General features: G+C 32.9%; 2 protein-coding genes, 1 long non-coding RNA gene, 3 other non-coding genes and 1 pseudogene across 6 annotated transcripts; 3 read left to right on the forward strand and 4 right to left on the reverse strand.

Moving 5' to 3' along the window:
- Nucleotides 1–834: 834 nt before the first annotated feature.
- Nucleotides 835–918, reverse strand: TRNAL-UAA. The gene has a single exon. It is a non-coding gene; the product is annotated as a tRNA-Leu (tRNA).
- Nucleotides 919–4,547: 3,629 nt separating this feature from the next.
- LOC124942834 lies at nucleotides 4,548–4,950 on the reverse strand (annotated as a pseudogene).
- A 4,502-nt stretch (nucleotides 4,951–9,452) lies between these two features.
- On the forward strand, nucleotides 9,453–10,312 carry LOC124942835. Its single transcript, XR_007099753.1, has 2 exons — nucleotides 9,453–9,597; nucleotides 9,990–10,312. It is a non-coding gene; the product is annotated as an uncharacterized LOC124942835 (long non-coding RNA).
- A 1,779-nt stretch (nucleotides 10,313–12,091) lies between these two features.
- Nucleotides 12,092–14,227, forward strand: LOC124942833 (germin-like protein subfamily 1 member 17). Its single transcript, XM_047483397.1, has 5 exons — nucleotides 12,092–12,116; nucleotides 12,232–12,306; nucleotides 13,056–13,201; nucleotides 13,342–13,485; nucleotides 13,579–14,227. Exons 3-5 carry the CDS (start codon nucleotides 13,081–13,083, stop codon nucleotides 13,998–14,000), a joined length of 687 nt encoding a protein of 228 aa, XP_047339353.1. The 5' UTR covers nucleotides 12,092–12,116; nucleotides 12,232–12,306; nucleotides 13,056–13,080; the 3' UTR covers nucleotides 14,001–14,227.
- A 2,406-nt stretch (nucleotides 14,228–16,633) lies between these two features.
- TRNAL-UAA lies at nucleotides 16,634–16,717 on the reverse strand. Its single transcript has one exon. It is a non-coding gene; the product is annotated as a tRNA-Leu (tRNA).
- A 1,256-nt stretch (nucleotides 16,718–17,973) lies between these two features.
- On the forward strand, nucleotides 17,974–21,943 carry LOC124942832 (60S ribosomal protein L3-2-like). The gene is made up of 6 exons (XM_047483396.1): nucleotides 17,974–18,042; nucleotides 18,747–18,855; nucleotides 20,200–20,310; nucleotides 20,568–20,872; nucleotides 20,975–21,384; nucleotides 21,472–21,943. Exons 2-6 carry the CDS (start codon nucleotides 18,771–18,773, stop codon nucleotides 21,728–21,730), a joined length of 1,170 nt encoding a protein of 389 aa, XP_047339352.1. The 5' UTR covers nucleotides 17,974–18,042; nucleotides 18,747–18,770; the 3' UTR covers nucleotides 21,731–21,943.
- A 1,883-nt stretch (nucleotides 21,944–23,826) lies between these two features.
- On the reverse strand, nucleotides 23,827–23,908 carry TRNAS-AGA. The gene has a single exon. It is a non-coding gene; the product is annotated as a tRNA-Ser (tRNA).
- Between the last annotated feature and the right edge of the window lie 3,199 nt (nucleotides 23,909–27,107).

Raw genomic sequence — 27,107 nt, forward strand, 5'->3', positions numbered from 1 at the left:
TAACCATGGTTACTAAAAGAGGCTAAATGAGCTAATTTTTGATAGTACATATGTTTAAATGACCTTTTATTAGTACATACGTCTAAATGAGCTAGTTGTACAAGTACATATGTCTAAGTGAGCTTTTTTCCTATATATAATGTTATAAATAAAATAGAATATAATTATTGGAGAAGACATAAAACAAAATTAAGAATGATAAACCAACATTGAGTTTTACCATTTAAAATATCACATTGTATTTTTTTTAAATCCTACATTCATCGCAATAAGAGTCTTCTTAATGATATCGATCTAAGAATTAAAATTTATTACCGTAACGTATGAAAACTACTGGTTGTGGGGTTTTAACTCATGCATGAGGAAAAACAACACTCTCTGAGTGGATTGGTGAATTGACGTGATTACTATTGGGAGACATTCTTAGTGTGCTCATACTCAATCATTAGATTGCCTCAACAAAAATGTGAGAACCTAAGAGGCAATTTATACTAAATTGTGTTTAATTATGACGCCATTTCTGTGTAATGATTGAAGAAGTCATAAAATAAAATTAATTGTGATAAAATAATTTGTTGAAACTATTAGGTCCATATTGAACTTTATCATTTGAGATCATGCATTATATTTTTCTTATTATAAAATATTTAGGTTTAAATTCCACATTACTTTTTATTCTTTTCCTTTTTTTTTTAAGTAAAAGTGAGAAGAGAGTGAATTATCATTATCACTTTAAAGACATTTTTAATTTGGTTTCATACCATCATTTTTGCAAGTGAATTCAATATTCATGTGATCCAATGAAAAAATAAAATAAAATCAAAGAAATAAAATTGCTAGCTATGGGGTTCGAACCCATGCGCACATTGAGTGCAGAAGATCTTAAGTCTTCCCCCTTAACCTCTCGGGCAAACTAGCCACTTGTTCTAGAGAATTGAGGGTTTAAATTCTCACTATAATATGAGTCTTTTAGTGGATATTGTTTCTAATATATATACATGAGAAAAAAAACATTTGAATGGATTGGAAGATTTAAATTTTGGTAATCACTTAATGTACTATTTATCTATAACTCTTATATGTTTAGGCACACTAGTAAGGCATTTCACATTTTTTTCTTCTTTTGAAAAACATATCAAGATTTCATATATATATATATATATATATATATATATATATATATATATATATATTCACTCTCACATTTATTTATTTATTACTTACATTGATAAATTATAAATAAATTAAAAAATTATTAATTTTTTTTTGTTAAATGAGTTTGTTAAATCGGGAATGAAAAATATTATATAAGTCTTTATTCTACTTTGTAATGATTAGGTCCTTGCAAAAAACTGGAAACTGATAACCGAACTAATAGCTTACGAGTTTCATTTCACCGGTTTATCGGTTAATCGATTCTAACGGTTCCAATTAACATTTTTTTTACAGGTTAAACAGTTCAGTTTTTGGTTGAATTGTTTTTCTAACGGTTTAACCGATAAATCTGTAATAATTTAATTGTATATTTATATTTTATAATTTATATTGTAAATATTAAATATATTATAAATAGTATTTAATAATATATATTAATTATTTTTAAATTTTAAATTATAATTTGTATAAATTATTTTTAAAAATAAATCTAATTTATATAACTATTAATTAAAAAAATAAAGACTTTTAAAATATATTATATTGTTACAATAATATTAATATATTATAATATATTTTTAAATATATGTATAAAATATATTATATTATAACAATAATATATTATTGGTAAAAAATAAAAAAAAAATCATTTAATAAATTTAATACTTAATTAAATAAATTGAATTATCGGTTAATAGACGCAATGTACACATACTCATTGGCGTTTGTCGGAGCTAAATCAGGGGGAGAGATCGCCTTGCATGCGTTGCTTGGGTAGTCGCGGGCAGGGGAAAGCATCCAGCGTTGAGTCGGGGATAGTCGCAAGGAGCGTTGCATGAGCATCCAGTTGCTTGTTTTCTAAGAGTCGAGTATGCGGGGAAGGGGAAGGGGAAGGGGAAGGGGAAGAGGAAGAAGAAGAGAGAAAGCAGATGAAGCGTTGGAGAAGAAGAAGAAATGAAGAAAACAAGGGGAAAAGAAGAAATAAGAAAATTTATTAAGGGCAAAAGGGTATTTTTTCAAGGGAAAAGGTTATTTTTGAAAAATAGTTTGTGACTAGGTTATTTTTGGAATATAGTCTGATAAGACGGAAAAATTTGACGAAATGACCCTAAAGATTGCATTATTTGCATATGTGGTCATAGCCTAATTTTTATTGCTCTGGTGACCACTTTATTTATTTTTGACGAAAATACCCTGATCGCGTAAAGCGAAGTGTCTCCTCGTGCGAAGAGAATTTTTTTTTATATAAATAATTAATTTTTTTTCATTTCATTATTTTCTCTCTCTCTTCTATTCTCTCAACGGTGGCGTTAAGACCTTAGTATATTTTCCCTATGTTAGGATTACCATCCTGCTTAACAACAATATTGCTTCTAAAAGGTGGAACAAGGCCATGCAAGAACTCAACTAATGAAAAAAATGACATAAAGGATAACATAATTGTTAATAATGTGAAATTAGAACTAGATGTTAAGCTGCCTGAGATGGGGAAACCATCATCAGATGGTGGCTCTCCACATCCCATGGATGTTGTTGATAAGCCAGAGATCGAGATTAGTAAGTAAAATGACAATGGAGATTTGATTCCGTTAAATCTGGACAGCATTTATGTTGATGCATTAGATAATAAGCAATTGGACTATCTGAATATTAATGTTGAAGTTGTAGTTGATGATTTTGAGAAACCTGAAGCCTCTGTGGTGATGGTGGTGGATGAGAAAACTCAAGCTCCTGTTGAAGAAGCTATAATCGAAATACCTGCACCATCTGTAAAAAGAAAGCCTGGTGAGCATTTTATTATTATTTATTGTTATGCATCTTATGTGTATGAAATCCATTTGTTGGTGGAGTATTATTATAGTCATTGTCTCAACTGATGGTATGAAATTGTTCTGTTAGACCAAAAAGGTGGCACGGGGGAGGAGAAGAGACCAAGAAGGTGGAATACCAATGATAACCTCCACGTTGATCAACATGAAACTACAAATAAGGATGGATCATCTTCTTCAAATGTTAGGGAAATGCAATATCTAGAGATGATTCATTAGCAGTGAGTGATGGTGCTCCGAATGAGAGAATTGGTAAAATTAACAATATCAAAAATATTATACTTACTACCTGTAATATTGAGAACTGAAGCGTGACCTTTTGATTTTCTTTTTTCTTTTGACAGTGCCTCCATCTTCAAAACCTCCTAGGCCTTGTTTGATGAAGAATAACCCCTTATAGTGCGTGCATGTTTGAAAGAAGAATGATGAGCTGAATGTTGTTATTTTTTATTATTGCAGTATTCTTGTGTGGAAGAAGCAATGGAGAGTAGAAATGTTGTTTACAACCTACAATGGCCTAAAAACGGAGGTATGTTTCTTGTGGCTGAGTTTTTCGATCCTCAAGAAGTAAAAACGCGAGTGGAGTCTCATCCTCCGATGATTCCTCCAACTGCTGTATTAGCCCCATCCCATCGTCAAATCTAACAACAGGCTCGTCCGGCGATTCCTCTGCTCCCACCACCATCACCACCCTCATCTACAGAAGCAATAGTAAATAATGAACAAAAACTGCTTACTCTGGCACCATCAGTTGAAGAGAAAGTTGTGGAGGTTCCAATCCTAACACTGGATGACCTTTTCAGGAAAACTAAGGCAACGCCTCGAATCTACTACCTGCCTTTATCTGATGAATATGTAGCGGAAAAGTTGAGATCACCGAAGCAACCAGCCAACCGGAACTCTAAGAATTAGAAGAAGAAGAAATGTTTAAGTCTTTCTGAAATGTGGTTTGCTTAAAACTATGTTCTTTCTTAGGATGATGGGGAATTAGATAATAAATGTGTATGTTGATGTGATCTTATTATATATGTTGTTTATGTATGTTCTTATTATGTGTGTTATTAGTAGTTTGGATTTGTTCAACTTTTGGGTAGGGCAAGGCAACTTACTATGTAGTAATTAATTAAAACATGTATTATAATAATATCTCAACTTATAATATTCCAAAATTGTTCATATTTTGATAAGGTATACTATCAATACAATAACACATTTTTGTCTAACAATTGAAATTAATCAAATAAAAGAACATATATTTGTATATATATAAATCTACAACTTTTATGTGTAATGGATATATCTGATCATAAATACATACAGTAGTTAGATTTATATAAACACCATGTCAACAAGAACATATAAGAAAGCATAATAATCATTCATGGTTTCCACATGACAAACTAGTACTCAAAAGTGAAAACAAACACAAGAACCACAACTGTCTTTTTTTTTTTATCAAATCACCACAACTTAAAAAACATTGAAGCAAACAAAATAAACAAGCTCTCCCTGCTGCAATGAACAACAAACAGAGAAGCCCGGAATGATGATATTTCTGAAATGATATGAACAGTTGTTTTTGCTCTTGGTCAAGGTCCTGATGAAGACAAAGATGTTGCAGAAATCACATCTCTAGATCTTGTTGAGTTTCTTCGCCTTAACAACAGGATTGACTTTAGCTATAGCATCCTAGGCAGCACCATGATAGTCAAAAAGGCAACCATGTTTATCAGAGTAGCGATGGGATCCACAAAACATATTCCCACATCGACATGGCGGGTTCCTTTCCATTAACAATGTTCTCAATGGAGGAGGCAACAAGTTTCGTCTGTTCTTGTTTCAAAATCATATCTTTGTGACATTTGGAACACATGTTCATGGTTGCTGCACTTCCGAAGAAACCACAATTGTTGATGCACAAGATTGGACCTTCTGGTGCGTGACATCCAGTCTCATCATGCTCCATCTTTTTAAGCTTACTGAAATGAACAAAAATGAAATAAAATATAGTGTGATATGGATTGGTACATGAAAACAAAAGAGAATCAGAATGTTTTGGTTGATGAATATAATGATTCGCTTAATTAGTAGATTGTTGATCACAAATAACCCACATCATACAAGGTCTTAAGCTTATTTTACATCGCAGGCATTCATATATTGAATTACGACTTGCCTACAGGCTATAACAATTCAAAGTTAAAGAAAATGCTAGTATGAGATCTACCAAATGGATGAATATGAACAATCCAGATGCCACTTTGTACACAGACATATGGAATATCATCTGTGAATAGTTATCTTAGTTCAAACAATTATATGGACCACAATTCTCCATTACTGATTTAGGTGGGAAATTTGATAATATGACCCTGAAAACAAAGGTATTTTGAAATATAACCTCCATAATAACTTTTTTGTTTTTTAACCTTTTTTAAATTTTTTTTCCAATTTTACCCTCAATAACCTTTTTTTTTTCTTTTTTCTTTTTCTTTCTTTTCTTTTATTCTTCCCCCCGCTTTCCCTTTCCCCCGACCGTTGCATTCCCCCCCTACCCAGACCCTTCTTCTTCCCTTCCGTTCTTCTTCTTCCCTTCCGTTGCACTCCGCTGACGTTCGCCAAGAAGCCCAACCCTTCCAGCCAGCCTCTTCGTCGATCGCCAAGCCGAACTTCCAGCCAACGACGATCGCCAAACCTTGGACGATTCTAGCCCGACGATTTGAGGTTAGTTTAGGTTTATTGTTTAGGTTTATTGTTTAGGTAATCTTAGTTTAGTTTAGGTTTATTGTTTTAAATGCTGAGAATGTTGAGATTGATATAGTTTGAAATGCTGAGAATGTTTGTGAATGGTTTGTTTGCTTTGCATGTTTTGATTAGGGTTTTAGGGTTTTAGTTTATTATGAATGTTGAGAATGAATGCTGAGAATGGTATATTTGATTAGGGTTTTAGTTTAGGTTTAGGGCTTGGCGTGGGGCTTGGGCGTGGGGGGTGGGGGGTGAGGTGTGGGGCGTAGGGAGTGGGGGTTCGTCGTGGGGCGTAGGGCTTGGGCGTAGGGCGTAGGGCGTAGGGCGTAGGGCGTAGGGCGTAGGGCGTAGGGCGTAAGGCGTAGGGCGTAGGGCGTAGGGCGTGGGCGTGGGTCTTGGGCGTGGGGCGTGGGTCTTGGGCGTGGCCCTTGGGCGTGGGTCTTGGGCGTGGGTCTTGGGCGTGGGTCTTGGGCGTGGGGCGTGGCCCTTGGGCGTGGGTCTTGAGCGTGGGGCGTGGGTCTTGAGCGTGGGGCGTGAGTCTTGGGTCTTGGGCGTGGGGTCACGCAATATGTAAAACTAATTTATAAGTTTCTTAATAAGTGAGGATAGCTTAGTTGGGAGAATGTCAGACTGAAGATTTAAAGGTCAGGTGTTCGATCCACCTTCACTGTAAAAGTTTTTTTTTCTATTGGAAAATTTTTAAACAGAGTGATGATATATATAAATATTGAAATGGTTTTGATATGTATGAATTATTCTTTCAAAATGGTTGTGTGTACAACATTGAAATGATTTTGATATGTATGAATATTCTTTCAAAATGGTTGTGTGTACAATTTTTCTTGGGCGAATACTCTAGAATTGTTTACGCTCATACTTATTTTGCTAATATTGTGGCTCATGGTGGTTGGGATGATTGGGACCACATCAGTAACAAGAACAAGTATACATCTTTAATATACAAATCTTAAACATTCATGTACTTTTGATGCATATTATATTAATTGTTGAATTTTCTATATAGGACTGCCTTTTTCGGGGTGTACAAGTGTTATGGGTCTGGGGCGAATAATTAATTCAATTTCATTATTTATTGTGTAGTAATTTATTTGTTTCATTGATTCTTTCATAGATGTTGAATTAGTATAAATAGAAATGAATGGTGTTTGTGTGACTTATAAAAATTACATTATAATCTTCTCAAAGTCATTCAAATAGAAAATTATTAAACAAGCCATTTGAATAATTAGTTTCTAACTTTCAAACCTATTTCTTTTGTCTATGTTTTGGTTAATGATGAATTTTGTTTATGTTACGCACTTGTTGTTTTCCTTTGGGCAAAAAACAACTTATTTGTTGCTTTGTGCTCTCAATAATTTTAAGTAAACAATCTTTATATATACAAAAAAATACAAGATTTATAAGATATAAACGAAAGAATTGAGATTCCTTTTCAAGAATAAGAATGTATGTATAATATACATGATTTGCACAATCCCATCAGTGAATTCAATTTACAAATTGTTGAGAGAAAGAGACAACTGAGAAAATAAGTACCTGACTTACTTATAATCCCACCCTTCCATTACACACTGGAGGCTTTTCTCAAGTGCAGCAAATAGTACAACATATATATTACACAACAATTAGTAATTTGTTCAAATTTCTACTTCATAAAGCTCCATTTTGTGCTGCAAGTACAACAACAAAGCTCCATAACTGACCCTCAATTGCACACTGTAATACCTCTTTCTTTTTGCCAAAAACCAGAAGACTTTGTACATTTGCTGATGTTACATAGATATGTATAATAAAAGTTGTTATAGTCGATTAATGCAAGCACAAAAACAAGAATATAGATTTAGCAAGGTTCATCCTAGATTAAGATTACCTTCTTAGCTCATATTAGAAACTTAAGTTCACATTGGAGATAATGAGAATGTTGGGTATTTTTCCTATTTTCAATTTCAATTTTGTAAGTTCTGCTTCGCTGTTTCATTAATTATAAAGTAAAAGACAAAGAAAAAAAAAGTTGTTTCATTAATTATAAAGTAAAAGGCAAAGAAAAAAAAACTTTTACAGTGAAGGTGGATCGATTAATGCATAGATATGTATAATAAAAGTTGTTATAGTCGATTAATGCAAGCACAAAAACAAGAATATAGATTTAGCAAGGTTCATCCTAGATTAAGATTACCTTCTTAGCTCATATTAGAAACTTAAGTTCACATTGGAGATAATGAGAATGTTGGGTATTTTTCCTATTTTCAATTTCAATTTTGTAAGTTCTGCTTCGCTGTTTCATTAATTATAAAGTAAAAGGCAAAGAAAAAAAAGTTGTTTCATTAATTATAAAGTAAAAGGCAAAGAAAAAAAAAACTTTTACAGTGAAGGTGGATCGATTAATGCATAGATATGTATAATAAAAGTTGTTATAGTCGATTAATGCAAGCACAAAAACAAGAATATAGATTTAGCAAGGTTCATCCTAGATTAAGATTACCTTCTTAGCTCATATTAGAAACTTAAGTTCACATTGGAGATAATGAGAATGTTGGGTATTTTTCCTATTTTCAATTTCAATTTTGTAAGTTCTGTTTCGCTGTTTCATTAATTATAAAGTTCTGACATTCTCCCAACTAAGCTATCCTCACTTATTAAGAAACTTATTAATTAGTTTTACATATTGCGTGACCCCACGCCCAAGACCCAAGACCCACGCCCAAGACCCACGCCCCACGCCCAAGGGCCACGCCCACGCCCAAGACCCACGCCCAAGACCCACGCCCCACGCCCAAGGGCCACGCCCAAGACCCAAGACCCACGCCCAAGACCCACGCCCAAGACCCACGCCCAAGACCCACGCCCCACGCCCAAGGGCCACGCCCAAGACCCAAGACCCACGCCCAAGACCCACGCCCCATGCCCAAGCCCCACGCCCCATGCCCTACGCCCCACGACGAACCCCCACTCCCAACGCCCTACGCCCAACCCCCACACCTCACGCCCACCCCCACGCCCCATGCCCACGCCCACGCCCAACCCCCACGCCCACTCCCCACGCCCCACGCCCAAGCCCCACACCCAACCCCTACGCCAAGCCCTAAACCTAAACTAAAACCCTAATCAAATATACCATTCTCAGCATTCATTCTCAGCATTCATAGTAAACTAAAACCCTAAAACCCTAATCAAAACATGCAAAGCAAATATTCATAAACCATTCACAAACATTCTCAGCATTTCAAACTATATCAATCTCAGCATTCTCAGCATTTAAAACAATAAACCTAAACTAAACTAAGATTACCTAAACAATAAACCTAAACAATAAACCTAAACTAACCTCAAATCGTTGGGCTAGAATCGTCCGAGGTATGGCGATCGTCGTTGGCTAGAAGTTCGGCTTGGCGATCGACGAAGAGGCTGGCTGGAAGGGTTGGGCTTCTTGGCGAACGTCGGCGAAGTGCAACGGAAGGGAAGAATAAGAACGGAAGGGAAGAAGTGCAACGGTCGGGGGAAAGGGAAAGCGGGGAAGAAGAAAAGAAAGAAAAAGAAAAGAAAAAGAAAAGAAAAAAGAAATAAAAAATAAAAAGGTTATTGAGGGTAAAATTGGAAATTTTTTAAAAAAAAGGTTAAAAAACAAAAAAATTATTATGGAAGTTATATTTCAAAATACCTTTGTTTTCAGGGTCATATTATCAAATTTCCCCTATTATCACATACCAATTATTATCCCATATCAGTTAGAGTTAGGGTTTAGAAGTAGTGATAATACTACCCTGGAAGACGACTCCATCGCCTTATACGAAGACCTTTCGATCGCCTAACAAGTATCTGACCTCGCACCGTTTCTCCATCTCTCAAAGTAAGTCGTTTTTCCAAAATCGCATCCGGTTCAAAGTCGGGTATTTCTAGATCATTCATGTTTCTCTGATACATGATTTCTGATCAATTTTTTAAGCTGTGACACATGAAAAACATTGTGAATACGAGTATGCTGTGGTAGTTTTAAACGATACGATTCCTGTCTGATTTTGCCTGTATTTTCGTAAGGCAAATAGAACTTAGATTGAAGCTTTGTTTGTCTGTTTTGCGTGAGAGTGACTTGTCTGTATGGTTGAGCTTGTAAAAACACCATGTCTCCAATTTCGAATTATACATCTCTGTGTTTTTTTTTTATCTTACTGTTGTTTCATTCTATTTTGTGCTCGATTAGAGATTATGTTTAGCTAGTTGAAGATGTTATCTTGTTTGTAGGGTTCTGTCCAGATTGAGGGTCAACTGCGTCTTCAGCCAAACTTTGCTTCAACAACTCTGTCTTCAAAGCTAATTGGTGGGGAAAATGAGTTCCTTGCTTCTATGATGGTTGATGTTTTTCTTGCAATTGGCAATGATGATAGGCTAAATATGATTGGAATCAAGAAGGTATACCTCTAAAACATTAAAATTAGATTCAACATAATGTGGTTGTATAATTGTTTCTAATAAGTCGTTCAAACTTGATAAATTTATGTTGTTTGCAATAATAATGATATTGTAGTCTCCTTTCATCCTTTAATTGGCAACTTTGCCTTTTCTCTTGAGGGATATGTTTTCTGTTTTTGAATTAAAAGTGTTTAAGATGCTTATTATGCTTCACAAAATGATAATCTAAACTCTAGACACTTTGATGAATATAATATCTATGGCAACTTTTGTTGAAATGTCACTATTTTTTGGGTGCTCAAGTTCCATTTTGAAATTATGTATTCATAAGTCAACAAGGCATTTTTACAAATATTTTGTATTTCAGTAAAATAACATCAATGTCAAAATCAAATCTACACATAATTCTTGTGCCTTTTGTGGCCAAATATTGTTAATTCTTTATTCCATATGCATATTTTGTGCCAAAATGTTGATTCAAGTATTACTTAAATGTTCTTCATATCATACATCCAAATGAAGCTGCTAACATGTCTCATGTGTTTTCTTACTTCACATGCTACAAGCACCTCAATGAGGTTAAGTTGTACTAATTTATTTACTCTACTCTAATTATCAATGTTGGCCAACATGTCAGTACATTATAGCTTCTATATTAGCTTTTGTTTTCATTACATCTAGGTGATTACGGATCGATTTGGAAACACTTTCCGGATTTGGGTCTAGATTCGGATCTAGATGAGAAACTGTCAGATTTGGATTTTGATATTCTAACAACATGTGTTTTCTTTTGAATTTCAAATTGTTAAAGATGACAAGTATTTTAAAGGCAAATAATCATTATGTAGGTATTACATGGGACTACTTGGTGTGATGGAGAAGACTCCTGCAAGGAAAATTTATAAGATGAAGAGAGAGAGTTCAACCAATAACATGAACTCTCTCTTCACCGTATATACAGTCTTCATTGGAATCGCTTGGCAAACAAATGCCCGACCGACTATCCAAGTAATATTCAAATAATAAAGTTACCAACAATAAATAAAAAGTGGAGATAATTGAAAAACATAAAAAGTTCCTCACACTCATCTCCCTCCACAAGAAACAACTTTCATAATATGAGTCCTTGTAATTAAGGAAAAACACAATGGTCATTGACTGCCACTCCTAAGAATGTTCACGTGGCTATCTTATCAATATTTTCTTAAACACAAAGCCTAGATATGTATTCTCCTATTTAAAAAATCACTTTTTTTTTTTGGAGAATCCTCAAATTTCAGGAATGAAAGTTTTGGAGACAGTGACATTTTCACATAAAATGGGGTGGTGGTAGCATGCGAAAATCAATGAAACTACCTTGTTGTGGATGTAGATGTTAAATATTGCTTCAGTAAATTGATTTTGCTGTCCACTGAAAGTTGAATATCTTGGCTTCTATTTGGACTTTTACTTGTTTTGATAGCTTTGTATTAAATCTCTTCCAAAAATAAAGATAGCTTTGTATTAAATACACTTTAACCTCCTTTTATTGACACATACAATTGCTTGGAAAAATAGAAAAGTTAACATCTTTTGCAGATTAGTGGCTTCATCTTGACTAGTTAAATGGGTTGTTCCGTGACAGTATTTTTTGTGTTGGTCGTGTTGCAGAAGAAGATATACATCGAGGTTCTGCTGCAACTGATGCACTGTTCAAAGGTCTGTTAACGCATCATTGATGAGGTTCCTGCTTGGCTATCTTTCTTTCATATTCTAAATAATACATACATCATAAATGTAGTAGTTGTATTATTTGATCCATTATCTACTTTTAAGTGTTATGAATTGTTCTTTATTTTCCCGTCTATTTTGGTTTGCATCCAGGTCCTTGGATCATGTGAAATCTTTGAGGAGAAGAAGTTGGAAACGAGAGGTTTAACATATTTAGTGGTTGGCCCCTCAGGTCTGACTGTTGTTAAGTTATGATTGTCAATAATGTGGAAATTACTTCTTTTAGATTCTTTTTTGTTTTATTTTTAAATTACAAGTATTATTCTTTTATAAATTATGTTCACTCTTATCGTTCCCCCTGCAGATTAATGCTTTAAATGCTGCTATGGAGGCGGCTTGCCTTGTCTTAAGTGTTGATGAGACATTCAAGAATCCTAAGGTAATATCGAGTTTCAAATTTTCTTTAGAATACATACAGTTCTTTTTGTTCAAAATCTAACTACATTTTCTTACAAAATAAGAAAAATGCAAATTTGGGTCAAAACAAGCCAATTGCTAAATAAATTGTGGAAAACCTAATGTAGGTAGAAGATGTAGCTTGATAGAAAAGCTTGTAAAAAGTTGTAGAAGAAACAAGTCCATTCTTCTAGAACATTAATAGAAGAAAAATATTTTAACCATGAAAATTAAATAAATAAATAAAAAACTATCACAAAATTTTAGATTTACCATCATTGTTGATGGCTGATATTAGAAACTAGAAAAGTCGGTGAATTTAGTTAAGTCAAAAGGTGTAGCAGTTGAAAAATTTCAAAAGAAGAATGTGTCCAAAATAAACTACCAGACAAAATTTAAGATTCTGTATGTATGGTAGAAACCACATTGTATTTATTTTATTATTATTATTTCTATTTTTTTCAAACTTCTTTCATTATTTTAAAACACCCCATTGGCTTGATATTGTGTTATTTCAATTTATTTTTCTTCATTGTTTATAGTCTAATTAAATGGATGGACTCATATATGACACCTAATCATTCTCAAAGAGTATTTGACTAAGATACATGTAACTTATAAACAATAGTTTATGCATAAAGTGGGAGTAGATTTAGTGGTTTATTAAAATATTTGAAGTAGGTAGTTCATTGACGACTATAAAACCGACCTTGGTAATTTATCATCAACCAGAACTTATTAACTGAGTTAGAGAGAGATGTCAAGACAATTAGTAACTATTACGTTGTTGGCGTCATTTGCTTTCTTACTTGTGAATGCTTTTGATCCAAACCATGGTCAAGACTTCTGTGTTGCCGCTGATGAACCAAAAGATGCAGGTTTGTTTTTTCACTGTTTATGTGATTCTTATTCCTTGAGTTATGGTGACCCAAATGGGTTTTAACTAGACCTAGTCATGGTTTAATACTTCAGATCCATATTTGTTTTGAACACTTAAAATTATTGTTTTCATGTACAGTGTTTGTGAACGGAAAGTTTTGCAAAGAGCATACCTTAGTCACAGCTGACGATTTCTTTTACGACGGTGGGCTTGACAAATCTGGCAACACAGCCAATCCTCTTGGATCTGAAGTTACTTCTGTGAATGTTATGCAATTGAAAGGTAGTATATACAACATTAAAATATCATTTCACGTGTTTGTTTGTTTGTTGTTTATTATTTGATTTGAAGAATAACATGATTTATAATCACCAGGTCTCAATACTCTTGGTATCTCCTTGGCTCGTATCGATTTTGCACCTTACGGACTGAATCCGCCACATTCCCACCCTCGTGCGACAGAAGTCCTCTTAGTGCTAGAGGGCAACCTTCTGGTTGGCTTTGTGGGGTCTAACCGTCCGGATCAGAAGAATCGTTTGTTTAAAAAAGTATTAAAGGCAGGAGACGTTTTCGTATTCCCAGAAGGATTAATCCATTTTCAACAGAATATATATGAAAGTAATTCGGTCGCTTTAGTTGGATTAAGCAGCGAAAATCCAGGGACGATAACGATTACGAATGCACTGTTTGGTTGTAGTCCAGACCTGTCTCCTTATTTGCTGGGCAAGGCGTGTCTGTTGGATAAAGACACGATAATCTATTTGCAATCGCAATACTGGTGGGACAATAATAATTAAATGGAGATTGAAATATAGAATAAGATATGTGTGTGCTAAAGTAATGTTTTTATTTGAATAAATACATTTGAGTGATGTATCTTTTTATTAATTGAATGGATGTGATTGTTGTTATAATATAAGATAATATATATATATATCTTATATTATGACATTAATAATTGGTATGGTTTTGTTTGAACCATGTCCAAGAGCTAGATTGATGTTGGTTTTTATGAGTTTTTATAGTAATAAAATGCTTTCTCCCAGTTTTTATTTGTCAAAGATGTTTCTAGGTTGTTAATATGTTCTCCCAGTTTTTCTTACGAGATATTCGTTTTGAATCCGTTTAGCTTTGTTCTTGATCTTTAACTCAAGAACTAAGGCTCATTCTCTTGACATGTTCTCTATCCATTCTAGCAATCTTCTAAATCAAATATGATGTTGAATGATGTCAAAATTGGATCTTGAAGTTGTCGGAATTGTCATCGTTAGATGTCTTGGTTGAGTAAAACAACTTAATTATAGATAACACAACTTAAAGAAAGATAAAATAAATATCTTCTTATTTGTAGAACCCCAATAAATACTCACTTTTAATTATAAACTTTGATTGCCCGTCCTAAAACATCCGTATGGACCGAGAAATCAGAACACCGGGCATCTTTCTGCACACATTTTTCTTTAAACCTTATTCACCACTTTTTCAACTTATTGAACTTCATTTTCAATGTATTTGACATAATCCCTAGGATTTAAGTTGAGACGTCTCAATAAGCCCTCGGATTTAGGTCGACCAATGTTTCAATATGGTAACTTGTCTAGTTTCGAACATTTGTGTCTTTCACGCCTCAACTTATGTTTTGCTTACAATATTTTTCAATCTTTGCTCCAATAAAAATGAATTTAAAACGCTTCGTCGCTACACCTCTACATATTATCCATGAGCCACCTTCTTCTCGACCACCACAATGAGCCTTGACGTTATAGAAGCAAGTATGAATGATGCCCTAGTTCCGAAAATCACAGAAGCATCTAAGGGAGATGAAGCCCTTAATGAGACTGAAGATGATTAGGTACTTGGTTTGGTTTGATGGGGTTGAAATAAAGTTAGGGATTCTTGCCATTAATTTTTTCTGAAAAAAAATGTTAGTTACCCAAAATGTCGTGGTCAGCAGATTCGAACGGGCAAAGCCCACATGATTTCTAGTCATGCGCGATAACCACTCCAGCACGACCACCCCATGTCAAAATAATTAGTTGGTTTAAATGGATTCAATATTTCATTTTAAACATGTATTAAAAATAATACACAAAAAAAATTAATCAATATACAAACAAAAGTAGGGATATAACAAATAAAAATAATGTACTAAAAATTTAAATCTAATTAAAAACATAAATCAAAATTTCACGATATCAAAGTAAAATATCTTGAACAAAACAATCAATGTACCCTTCTCATGCCAAATAAAATTTCAAACACTTAAGTAATTATCATGATCTTAACAATATTGCATATTCTTCTCCCACAAGATGGACCTTCCAACAAAATAAACATGGATGCATTTCATATCTTCTCTTTTTCTTTTTTCTTTTTCATTAGAAAACATATCAATATTCACACCTATAGATGTTAATTCTATCTCGTGTTCAATACTACATCACTCATTTGTAATGATTTGAGAATTCATAAAATAAAATGAATAGTGATATCAAACGGTAAAACAGTTTGTTAAAACAAACAATTAGGTCCACATTATACTTTATCATTTGAGATCTTCCACTATTTTTCTTTAAAATTGGGGTTTAAACTCCCACCACACCACGATAATAAGGGCATTTCTAGGAAAATCGAACCAAGATTAAAATGTAGTACTATGACTTGTTGAAAACTTGTGGTTATGGGTTCAGAATAAACAACACTATGGTGAAAAGTGGGAATTACCTATGAGGCGTTTTATACCTTTTAGTTTTTAGTTTTTCAATAGAAAACATATTAACATTACATCCTCTATAGATTGTTCTAAATAGTGTTCAATCCTGACCTCAATTTTTATAATTATTGGAGAAGGCATAAAACAAAATTAAGAGTAATATTGAACAATAAACCAATTTGTTGAATAAATGACTAGGTCCACATTGAGTTTTACCATTTAAAATCTTGCATTGTATTTTTTTTAAATCCTACACTTATCGTAATAAGAGTCTTCCTAATGATATCGATCTAAGAATTAAAATTTATTATTGTGACATATGAAAACTACTGGTTATGGGTTCTAACTCATGCATGAGGAAAAACAACAATCTCTGAAGTGAATTGGTGAATTGACGTGATTACTTGAGAGACATTCTCGGTTTGCTCATATTCCAATCATTAGATTGCCTTAAATGTGAGAACCTAATAGGCACTTTATACTAAATTGTGTTTTATTATGACATCAATTCTTTGTAATGATTGAAAAAGTCATAAAATAAAATTAATTGTGATAAAGTGAGTAGAGAGTGATTACTTGAGAGACATTCTCAGTTTGCTCATATTCCTAGAGAGTGAATTCTCATTATCACTCTTAAGACATTTTTAATTTGGTTCAAGTGAATTCAATATTCATGTGAACCAATGAGAAAAAAATAAATAAAAACAAGGTTGAAATTGCTGGCTATGGGGTTCGAACCCATGCGCACATTGAGTGCAAAAGATCTTAAGTCTTCCCCCTTAACCTCTCGGGCAAACCAGCCATTTGTTTCAAAATTGAGGGTTTAAATTTACTATAATGCGGATCTTTTAGTGGCTATTGTTTCTAATGTGCATGAGAAAAAAAACATTTAAATAAAGTGGAAGATGTAAATTTTGGTGATCACTTAATGTGCTATTTATCTATAATTCTTATTTTCGACACACTAGTAAGGCATTTCACACCCTTTTTTTCTTTTGAAAAACATATCAAAATTTCATAATATATATATATATATATATATATGAAAATGAGAGTAAATGGTTAATTTGTCGGGTCAAATTATTATTTTTAATTAATTGAGGATCTTATCGTTATTTTCATTAATTTATCTCTTCACACACTTACGTTTATTAAAAAATATTTCATCTTCAATTTTCTCTTCTTTATTAAATGTTTGTGTGTCAATGTCTTTGATGATCTCTTCTTACTTCATGTGTCTCACGGTTATGACAAACTCCTCAACGCATTTTAGGGGAACCAACTATAAGGTACAATCTTATAAATCCATTAACCCTATGATATGATAATCTATTTCTTTTTCTTTAGATTTGTCTTCCAAATTTTTGTTCCACATTAAAACGTCGATTTTGGTTCGTCTCCGCTAAGATCTTATGTTGTTTTATAGTTACTAATTATCTACTCTATGATTTTTACATGTTTAATGATCCCTCTATATTTTAATGGCGTTATTCTCAAATATGATATTATTCCTCTTTATCTTTAGGATATTTTTTAGTTTTTGTTTTAGATTCTAAATATTGGTTTCGATTGGACCATTCTATATTTTTTTTTCGGTTTCGAATGCTTTAGAATTAATTTTTAAACATAGTTTAAAAATAAAAATTAATTATATTTAAGCTAATTATAAAATAGAGATTAGAGATTGAAAGAGATATACGAATTAATATATATATATATATATATATATATATATATATATATATATATATATATATATGAGTCATTTTTTAATTTTAAAAAAATTAATTATCGCTTCTCGGTTAAATTCGATTATTCGATCGAAATCAGTAAAAATAAAACCTATAAAATCAATACTTGTCGGTTAATTTTATAAAATAAGACGCATAATTGAATTTAACCGGTTAATCAAGTAGTCGTTGTAATTTGTATTGGGCTTTAAAAGAAGAACATTTTCTTGTGAGTGGGCTTTACATGTATGTAATTAAGGGAATTAGGGTTTATCAATCAAGGATCCTAAATTAGCATCCTTCAAAGCCTCTTTATATAAATACACAAGTTGATCGATAATCTAGGGTTACAGTTTATAGCATCACGAGTTGAGCTCTCTCTTCTGTTCTTCCGAGGTAGTGTTGTTCAATTTTTCGATTGTTTTCATGTTAATTACCGTGTTTGTTAATGCTCGCAACATTTGTATCGCGGTAATGTTTAATTAGATCTGAATCGCCAATTCTATTTGATCTAATCATTGTTTTTTCTGGTAGATAAAGGGTCTGATCGATTTCATCTGCTTCCAATTATTTCAGTAATCATTTAATCTAAGAGATTTTGATTATCTTACTCTCTTATATGTATGTGATATGTGGGTTTTCTATGCCTTTTTTGTTTGCGATATGTTGATGTCGGCTTGTTTTCCACGGATGATAGAAAATGTTCTCCCACACATTCAGATTAACCAAGGCTGGAGTCTCGATAGGGCTCATTTGCACGTACCCTCGGAATCTAGGGTATTTGTAAGAGGCAAACGAATGAGCCCCTGAGAATTGACACCTAAAAATGTCATAGGCCTATGGTGAGGAAGCATTTCTCTGTCTTCTGCTTGGAATTATGGCTGCATCTCATCTTTGCAATCACAAAAGGCAGTTTTGTGTTCATATACATTTTTTATCACTCTTTTTTGATGTTCTGTTTTGTTTTCGAACTTTTAATCTCCAAATCTTTGTATTTTTTTTGGTAAAAGCTCTCTGACAGATCACATTTATCAAAATATTGTATAAATTGAACATGCTTGTGAAAAAAGATACAATATTTAGAACTAAATCTTTTGCAGGTTAGTTTTAACTAAGAAGCAGAAATGTCTCACCGCAAGTTTGAGCATCCTAGACATGGCTCCTTGGGGTTTCTTCCGAGGAAAAGGGCCAACAGACAACGCGGGAAAGGTTGATTTCTATTTTATGCAATCATTAAGATTGCAATTGATTGTGTATTTTTAATGGTGTTTCCAGTAAAAAAAGTTATATTAGTCTCATCTTGTGAAATGAAGCTAAAGATCATATTCTAGTACTGGTTTTGATATGATGTAACCAGGGGCGGAGCCAGGATTTAAAACCTATTCGGGCTAATTTTTTATTAAAAAAATCTATCCGGGTTTGTTTTATAGGTTGCTGTCACCAATGCCTTTTAGCGACGAAAAATAACCAATAACGATGGTAATTTACAGTCGTTATTGATAAAATACATGCAAGTTGTTTAAGGCTACCCGGGCTACAGCCCGGTCCGGCTTGTACTTGGCTCCGCCCCTGGATGTAACAGCTTTTGATGCCAATGTCTTTGACTAACTTACAAATCTTTGTGGTAGATTCAGTGGGGTCTTATAGAATTGTTGAAATATATTATGTCCATCATGAGGTTAAATAACTAGTATATGAATAAGATGATTCTAAATACAACAGCTTTACATTCATTCAAACTTTCCTGAAGTAAATTAATGAATTGTTGAATGCTAATAGGTGTTATACTCAAACATTTTGAAGGGTTTTAAAATGTAGGCCCAAAACTATGAGTAAAAAGGATTCTCCATTTAATTTAGTGAAACCTTATTCTCTTGAATTCTTCAGCTGGTTTCATAATGCTAATTAGCTCGAATCATTTGTATTGGGGTAATGTTTAATTAGATCTGAATTGCCGATTCTATTTGATCTTCTTGCTGTGTTTTTATCTAATCAATGTTTTTGTGGTAAATAAAGGTTCTGATTATCTTATATATTATTTTTATATGCCTTTTCGTTTGCGATATGTTCATGCCGGCCTGTTTTCAACGGATGATAGAGAAATGTTCTCCCATACTTAACCAAGGCTGGAGTCTCGATAGGGCTCGTTTGCATTTACCCCCGGGAATCTAGGGTATTTGCAAGAGGCAAACGAATGAGCCCCTGAGAATTGACACGTAAAAATGTCATAGGCCTGTGGTGAGGAAGCATTTCTATGTCTTCTGCTTGGAACGATGGCTGCATCTCATGTTTGCAATCACAAAAGGCATTTTTGAGTTTATATTATACATTTTCTATCACTCTTTTCTTCTTGTGATTTTGATGTTCTGCTGTGTTTTTAAATTCATTCAAACTTGGCTGATGTAATTAATGATAATGCGAATAGGTGTTATACTCAAAGCATATTGAAGGGTTTTATATTGTAGGACCAAAACTATGAGTTAAAAGGGTTCTCCATTTAATTTAGTGAAACTGTTACAGCTTTTCTCATATTGTTAATACTTTCTTATCTAGTGAAAGCCTTTCCCAAGGACGATCCAACAAAGCCATGCAGGTTGACTTCTTTCATAGGCTACAAAGCAGGAATGACCCACATAGTGAGAGATGTTGAGAAGCCCGGTTCAAGTGAGTTTTATTTTTTTAAAGTTAAAAGTTTGTACTAATGAAATTGTGAATTGTGAGATTCATTTACATCATCTATTCAATATTGTTTGATGAAATTGGATTATTTAGGTTGCATGACTTAAACATCTTTTTTCTTTAATGTTCAATTTTTTTAGTTGATTTGATACCCATCAGCGATTGAGATCCTAATTCAATTGAGGTGTCAGTGATGCATAGCTCATAGTTTTACATGGATTTTTTATTTATTTATTTCGTAGAGCTCAACAAGAAGGAAGCATGTGAGGCTGTGACCATCATTGAAGCACCTCCAATGGTTATTGTCGGTGTAGTAGGCTATGTCAAAACTTCACGTGGCCTCCGCAGTCTAAACACTGTCTGGGCTCAACATTTGAGCGAGGAGGCAAAAAGGAGATTCTACAAAAATTACTGCAAATCAAAGAAGAAGGCTTTCACAAAGTATTCAAAGAAGTATGAAACTGAAGAAGGGAAGAAAGATATCACAACTCAGTTGGAGAAATTGAAGAAATACTGCTCTGTAATTCGTGTTTTGGCCCATACTCAGGTATTACAAGCACTTGAATTGGTCATGACTTTAAGATTATATTGTCCTATTTGAGAACATCCTATTTACTTTGTCACAATCATGATGATTTGCAAACTTCAGATTCGAAAGATGAAAGGACTGAAGAAAAAGAAAGCCGACATTATGGAAATTCAAGTTAACGGTGGAAGTACACATCAAAAGGTTGATTATGCATACAGTTTCTTTGAGAAGCAAGTTCCTGTAGATGCCGTGTTTCAGAAGGATGAGATGATTGACATTATAGGCGTAACTAAGGGTAAAGGATATGAAGGTGTTGTTACTAGATGGGGTGTTAGCCGACTTCCTCGCAAGACTCACCGTGGTCTTCGAAAAGTGGCCTGTATTGGTGCATGGCATCCTGCTAGAGTATCGTTTACAGTTGCTAGGGCTGGTCAGAATGGATACCATCATCGAACTGAGTTGAATAAGAAGATTTATAAGGTCGGGAAATCTGGTCAGGAGTCTCACACCGCCATTACCGAGTTTGACATGTAAACAATTTCCCCTAGTTATTATTCCTTTTCTATTATTGTTGTGTTTTTCAGTTGTCGAATCTGACTTGAATTTTGTGATGATAGGACTGAGAAAGATATAACACCAATTGGAGGATTCCCACACTATGGAATCGTGAAAGAAGATTACTTGATGATAAAGGGAGGTTGTGTTGGAACGAAGAAGCGTGTTCTTACTTTAAGACAATCGTTACTCACACAGACTTCTAGGGTTGCATTGGAGGAGATTAAGCTTAAATTCATTGACACTTCTTCTAAATTTGGACATGGTCGTTTCCAGACAACCGAAGAAAAGCAAAAGTTTTATGGAAGGGTTAAGGCATAGAAAAAGGAGAAGAATATCGAAATTTAGTTTTGAATAATTTTGATTAACTATTGGCAGGGTTTTTTAGTTTCAATTTCGGTGTTTATGATGTTTGAAAATTAACTCATTTCCTTGGTTTGGAGTATTTACATTTGAAGTTTTTAGTTTATGTTTTGAATTATTTTGGTCAATAAAAGTCTTAATTGTCATTTTGATTTAGATGTCTGGTTTGTTTAGTTTAAATACTCAATTATTTTATTTTTATCTTGTTTGTTTATTTTAAATATTCAATTGTCTGTAGTTAAATTTAAAATTTTTATTTGAAAAAAATGGATTATTCTTTTTAAGTTAAATGCTTTGATGTGTCTCAATATAAAAATAATTCATTTATATATTGTCCAGTAAAACAAAACAAGTGTTTTAGGTAAAAGATAATGTGAGAATAATATTTTTAATTAAAATATTTATGTTTTTCATTTTAAATATTTTAATATTATTTTTTTACTTCAAAGTTTTATAAACATCTATTATTTTGTTAACACATCATTTTTTATTTTAAGTAACATGGCAACACAAGCTAACAAATATAGTATACAACCAGAAATTTTATAAGCTCATATGAATTCTATGAGAAAGAAAAAAGTAATCTTGCATCTGAATCCGAGTTCACCTATCTACCACATACACTTGAACTTGAAGATGAAATGACGATTACAAGATTGGATGAGAATATTATGGCATCACAATCCACCCAACTAGAGTTGATGACATTGAAATAACGCGATCCACAACTGGACTATGTATGATTACATTGTACACCATTTATAATAGTTTGTACAAATAATTATGTAAATATTAATGTATAAGGATTTTTATCTACAAATAAAATGAATTTTTGATTGAAAAAAATGACTGGAAATGGAGAAAAGATCTTTTTATTTTTTTTTTTTTTGTTAGAGTGCGCTATCATACATGTTATCTTCAATCCGCTTGACGGAAAGTCCTGCGGTAAGAACAGGGGATGTGGAGTCATCACTTATGGTCAGAGTCAAAGAAAATCACATCATTCCACATTGTACACTTCATTGGAACTCGTTATCTTCTTCAACCTTAGATAATATGTCAAGCCATTATTGTGAGTTAAATTTCTTCTTGAATTTATTTTTATGAAATATTATAAGTTTGTAGGACAAATTTCATTGAAAGACATACAAAATTAATGTGATACCACGTTAAAACATACGAAAACACGAGATGGGGGTGGAAACTCGAAATTAATGTTCAAAAAATCACAATACAGTAGGGAACTTTGGAAATAATTAAAACAAAACAGCCGACGAAATGACACATCAAGATTGAGAGTGGATGCTTGTACGAACTACTTGACCGAGAATTTCAAGGTTACTATTACCTTAACTTTTTGATATGTTATAAACATTTTTTATTTAAAACAATATTAACTTTGGAAAAGAACTCAACAAGTTCAGAGAATAAAAAAAATTAAAATATGGAAGCAAACCTTTCTCTCAATTACATTAAGAATTGATAAGCCATTATAGTTTTGCTTTATATTTGATTTAAAAGAAACAAAAATTGATCTAATATACTTAGGAATTAAGAGACGAAGAATCTCCTTTTTATGAAGAATTATTTGACATAAGCCAAATATGGTAAGTTGTCTAGTTTCGGACATTTGTGTCTTTGCCTCAACTTATGCTTTACACACATTATTTTTTCACTTTTCTCCAATAAAAATGAATTTAAAATGTTTCGTCGCTACACCTCTATCTAATCATTAATGAGCCACCTTCTTCTCGGTCACCACGATAAGCATTGGCGTCATAGTAGTAAGTATGAATGATGTCCTAGTTCCGGAAATCACATAAGTAACTAAGGGAGATAAGACAATTCATGAATCCCTTGATGAAGCTGAAGATGCTTAGGTAATCGAGTTGAAATAAAGTTAGGGATTCTTGTCTTTAAGTCCTTATAGGATGCTATTAAGTTTTTTTGTTTTTTTCAATACTAACAAAGGCATAAAGATGGGTAGAGATGATTGAAAAATATAAGTTAAGTATGAACAATCTCGTTAAAAAAAAGTTGGTTACAAAAATCTTCGTGGTCGGCAGGATTCGAACCTGCGCGGGCAAAGCCCACATGATTTCTAGTCATGCCCGATAACCACTCCGGCACGACCACCTTATGACAAAAGAGTTAGTTGGTTTACATTGATTCAATATTCTCTTTAAACATCTATTTAAAATAATCTAAAAAACTAATCAATATACAAACAAAACACAGGATATAACAACTAAAAATACTAAAGACGGATATAATAACTAAAAATACTGTATTAAAAAGTTAAATCTAATTAAAAATATAAAGCAAATTTTCTAAACTCTATCAAAGGTAAAATTGAGGGACTGAATCTTGAACAAAACAATCAATGTACCCCTCCCATGTCAAGTGAAATTTCAAACACTTAAGTTATTATCATGATAATTACTTAAATAAGTGTTTGGAATTTCAGTTGGCATGGGAGGGGTACATTGATTGTTTACTCCTTCTATTTTACTTTTGATAGAGTTCGTGAAATTATGTTTTATATTTTTAATTAGATTTAATTTTTTAGTACTTTCCTTTGCTATGTTTTGACCCTACTTTGTTTTTGGATTCTTCTTCTAGACTTGATCAACCTGCCAATTTGGTTTTTCTTCAGAGTATAAACCTTTGTCTTGGTATATTTTATCAATTTTTTATTGTGTTGACCGACCAACTAACAATAACGTCATACTCTCTTCCTTTAGTAGGTTCAAATTTTGGAGGTAGTGCATGTTTAGATGAATAGTGATTTGTTGGGCCCCTTCTTTGTTGAGAATAATTTTTCAATTCTTATCTTACATCAACATCCTTGTAATCTGGTTTCTTAGCCCTTTGAGCTCTGCCCTCTCATTAAAACCCACCCTCCATTTGTCTTTTACTTTCTCTTGGGTTTCTCCTATTTTTCCTACTTTCTTGTTTCCTACATTATTCTGACATTTGTTTCCAACCCTAATTTTTTTCTCCCGACCAACATTGTTTTCCTTTTGTTATCCTATGCTTTCCTTCTACTTGTTGGTCCCCTCTATTTTATTCTGCTTTCCTTTTTTCTCCTGTGACTTACCCATTTTCTCGGATTGATTATGATTCTCAAAAGTATCCGCAACGAATTCATTTGAAAAAGTTTATTATTTGGGCAATAGTATGTATTTCATTTTTTTATGACATTCATCTTAACAGAATTATCGAAGGCTATAATGGAAGAAGGCATACCTAGAGATTTTCCAGAGTTGACATCATTGACGAATTTAGGGTTCCATCCTTTCCCTTTTTAGCTATAGCGTCTTTGTTTTTATGAGTGGTAATGAGGTGTGTGCCCTTCTTTCATTTCTGTTGGTTATCTGCATCATAGACTTTCTTTGGATGAGTGGAGTAGAAATTTAATACCTCAGGTGCCTAATTGAGAGAATTGGCCAGGCTTGAGCCAATGGTTGACAAAGAAGAGATATTACCTACTATAAAAGCCTGCACGTTTCTTGATGTTGATTCGAAGTGCAAAAGCAGACAGATTCCTAATTAGCGAAGCAACAAACAAGAAATCAATATATGTAATATTCTGCAGAATAGTGAATTTCTACACTACAGAAAATTGAGAATGTTTTCTTGATGTCGACCGAGAGTGCAACCATAGTTGGTTAGTGACAAAGAGTGCAACCACGGTGTTTGAGATCGATTGAGAAAGATCGCTCAAAGTGACCAAGGGAGCGACCGAGAGCAACTAAAATAGACTTTTGATGCTTGTTGTGACAGCTAAAAGTGACTATATATTTATGGGCCTGGCTACAAGAAGCGACAATCGCTGACCGACGCTTTGAGAGAACTGACAAACAACGACGCTTATAGCATGCGCAATCAGTACGATTGAAACCCTATCGACGCTTGTGAATGATTCGACCGTGGATTCTGCGGCGTTGTCGATTGTGTTGTTCGTGGTAATCGTGTCATTCGTGTCGTCGATTGTGATGTATCGACCGTACCGCCGTGCCGATCGTGTTTCTATCGACGAACGATGTTTTTTATTTTTCCGGTGATGCGATTGGATTTATAATTTGTTATTATTGCTGAGTAGAATGATGTGTACGTTTTTTATGAAGAATTTTAAGAATATGTCGCCCAAAAATTATCGCCGAAAATCTCTAGAATTTTTCTCTCCGTTCTCTATATATTTTACTGATATCCACATATTTTTACGCTAGGTTACAAGGATACAAAATCCAATATTATTGAGTTTGTAATTGAGATATTGTAAGGTTAAATGATGTAAATGTCAATGATCAAATAACCTTAGTCATTTAATGAATGAGAAGATATTTATCTTTCATTGAATAATTGGAGAGAGACACTTTGTAAACATGTTTACAAGTGATTCCTCCAATTAACTGATTCATCTTTCAAATATGTTATGAGCACGAATTAACACAACATGAAAGAGTTTGTGAATCATAATATTTTGAGTGAGTCAAGACACACGACACGACACAACACAATTGAAAGTTTAACACAACATACCCGAGTCGAATACGATCGTTTATGCACGATACTCAGCTTTATACATGAGTGACATAATTATTTTTTATAATTAAAATAAATGAAATAATTTTTAGTTGGTATAAAAATTGTGATTTAATTAAATGAAATTTTATTTTTTATAAAATATTTTGACAATATTTTCATTTACTTTTTATATTTTATATAAAATATTTTTATCTTTTAATTTTAAGTGATTTATAATATTTATTCAATTTTTATTTTAAATTTTAACTTATTTTATTTCTACTCATTTTAAAGATTATCTTTGATTTTATAATAAAAGATTAACATGTTTGAATATTGAAAATACAAATTTTTATCTCTACTCATTTCATCAATGCTATGTTCACCCATATTGAAGTTAACATTTATAGTTAAAACACAATCCTAGCAAAAAAACAAACAAACTATATAAGCACGTGGATAATATATAAACATTTATTCACATTTAAGTTATCAAAAACTAAATATATATAAACATTAATTCAAGTAAAACACATTATTTTATTGAATAGGTAAAGCACGTGTTATAAAATATGTAAGCATGTGGGTAAGATAGAAACTATAAAAAATATTATGATGGATGAATCAGACTTATTGAAATATAGAGATAAACACAAATACAATAATGATTTTGTTAAATGGTTCGAAATATCAAATTTGGAAATGTGAAAAATCTTTTATTCACCAAGACTTTGCACTTACCGGTATTTGTTGTTGAGAAGCCTACATTCAAATCTGACAAGGAATGAAATTTTAAGCATGAACA

This window comes from Impatiens glandulifera, chromosome 6, assembly GCF_907164915.1.
Source record: "Impatiens glandulifera chromosome 6, dImpGla2.1, whole genome shotgun sequence".
NCBI classification, from domain to species: domain Eukaryota; kingdom Viridiplantae; phylum Streptophyta; class Magnoliopsida; order Ericales; family Balsaminaceae; genus Impatiens; species Impatiens glandulifera.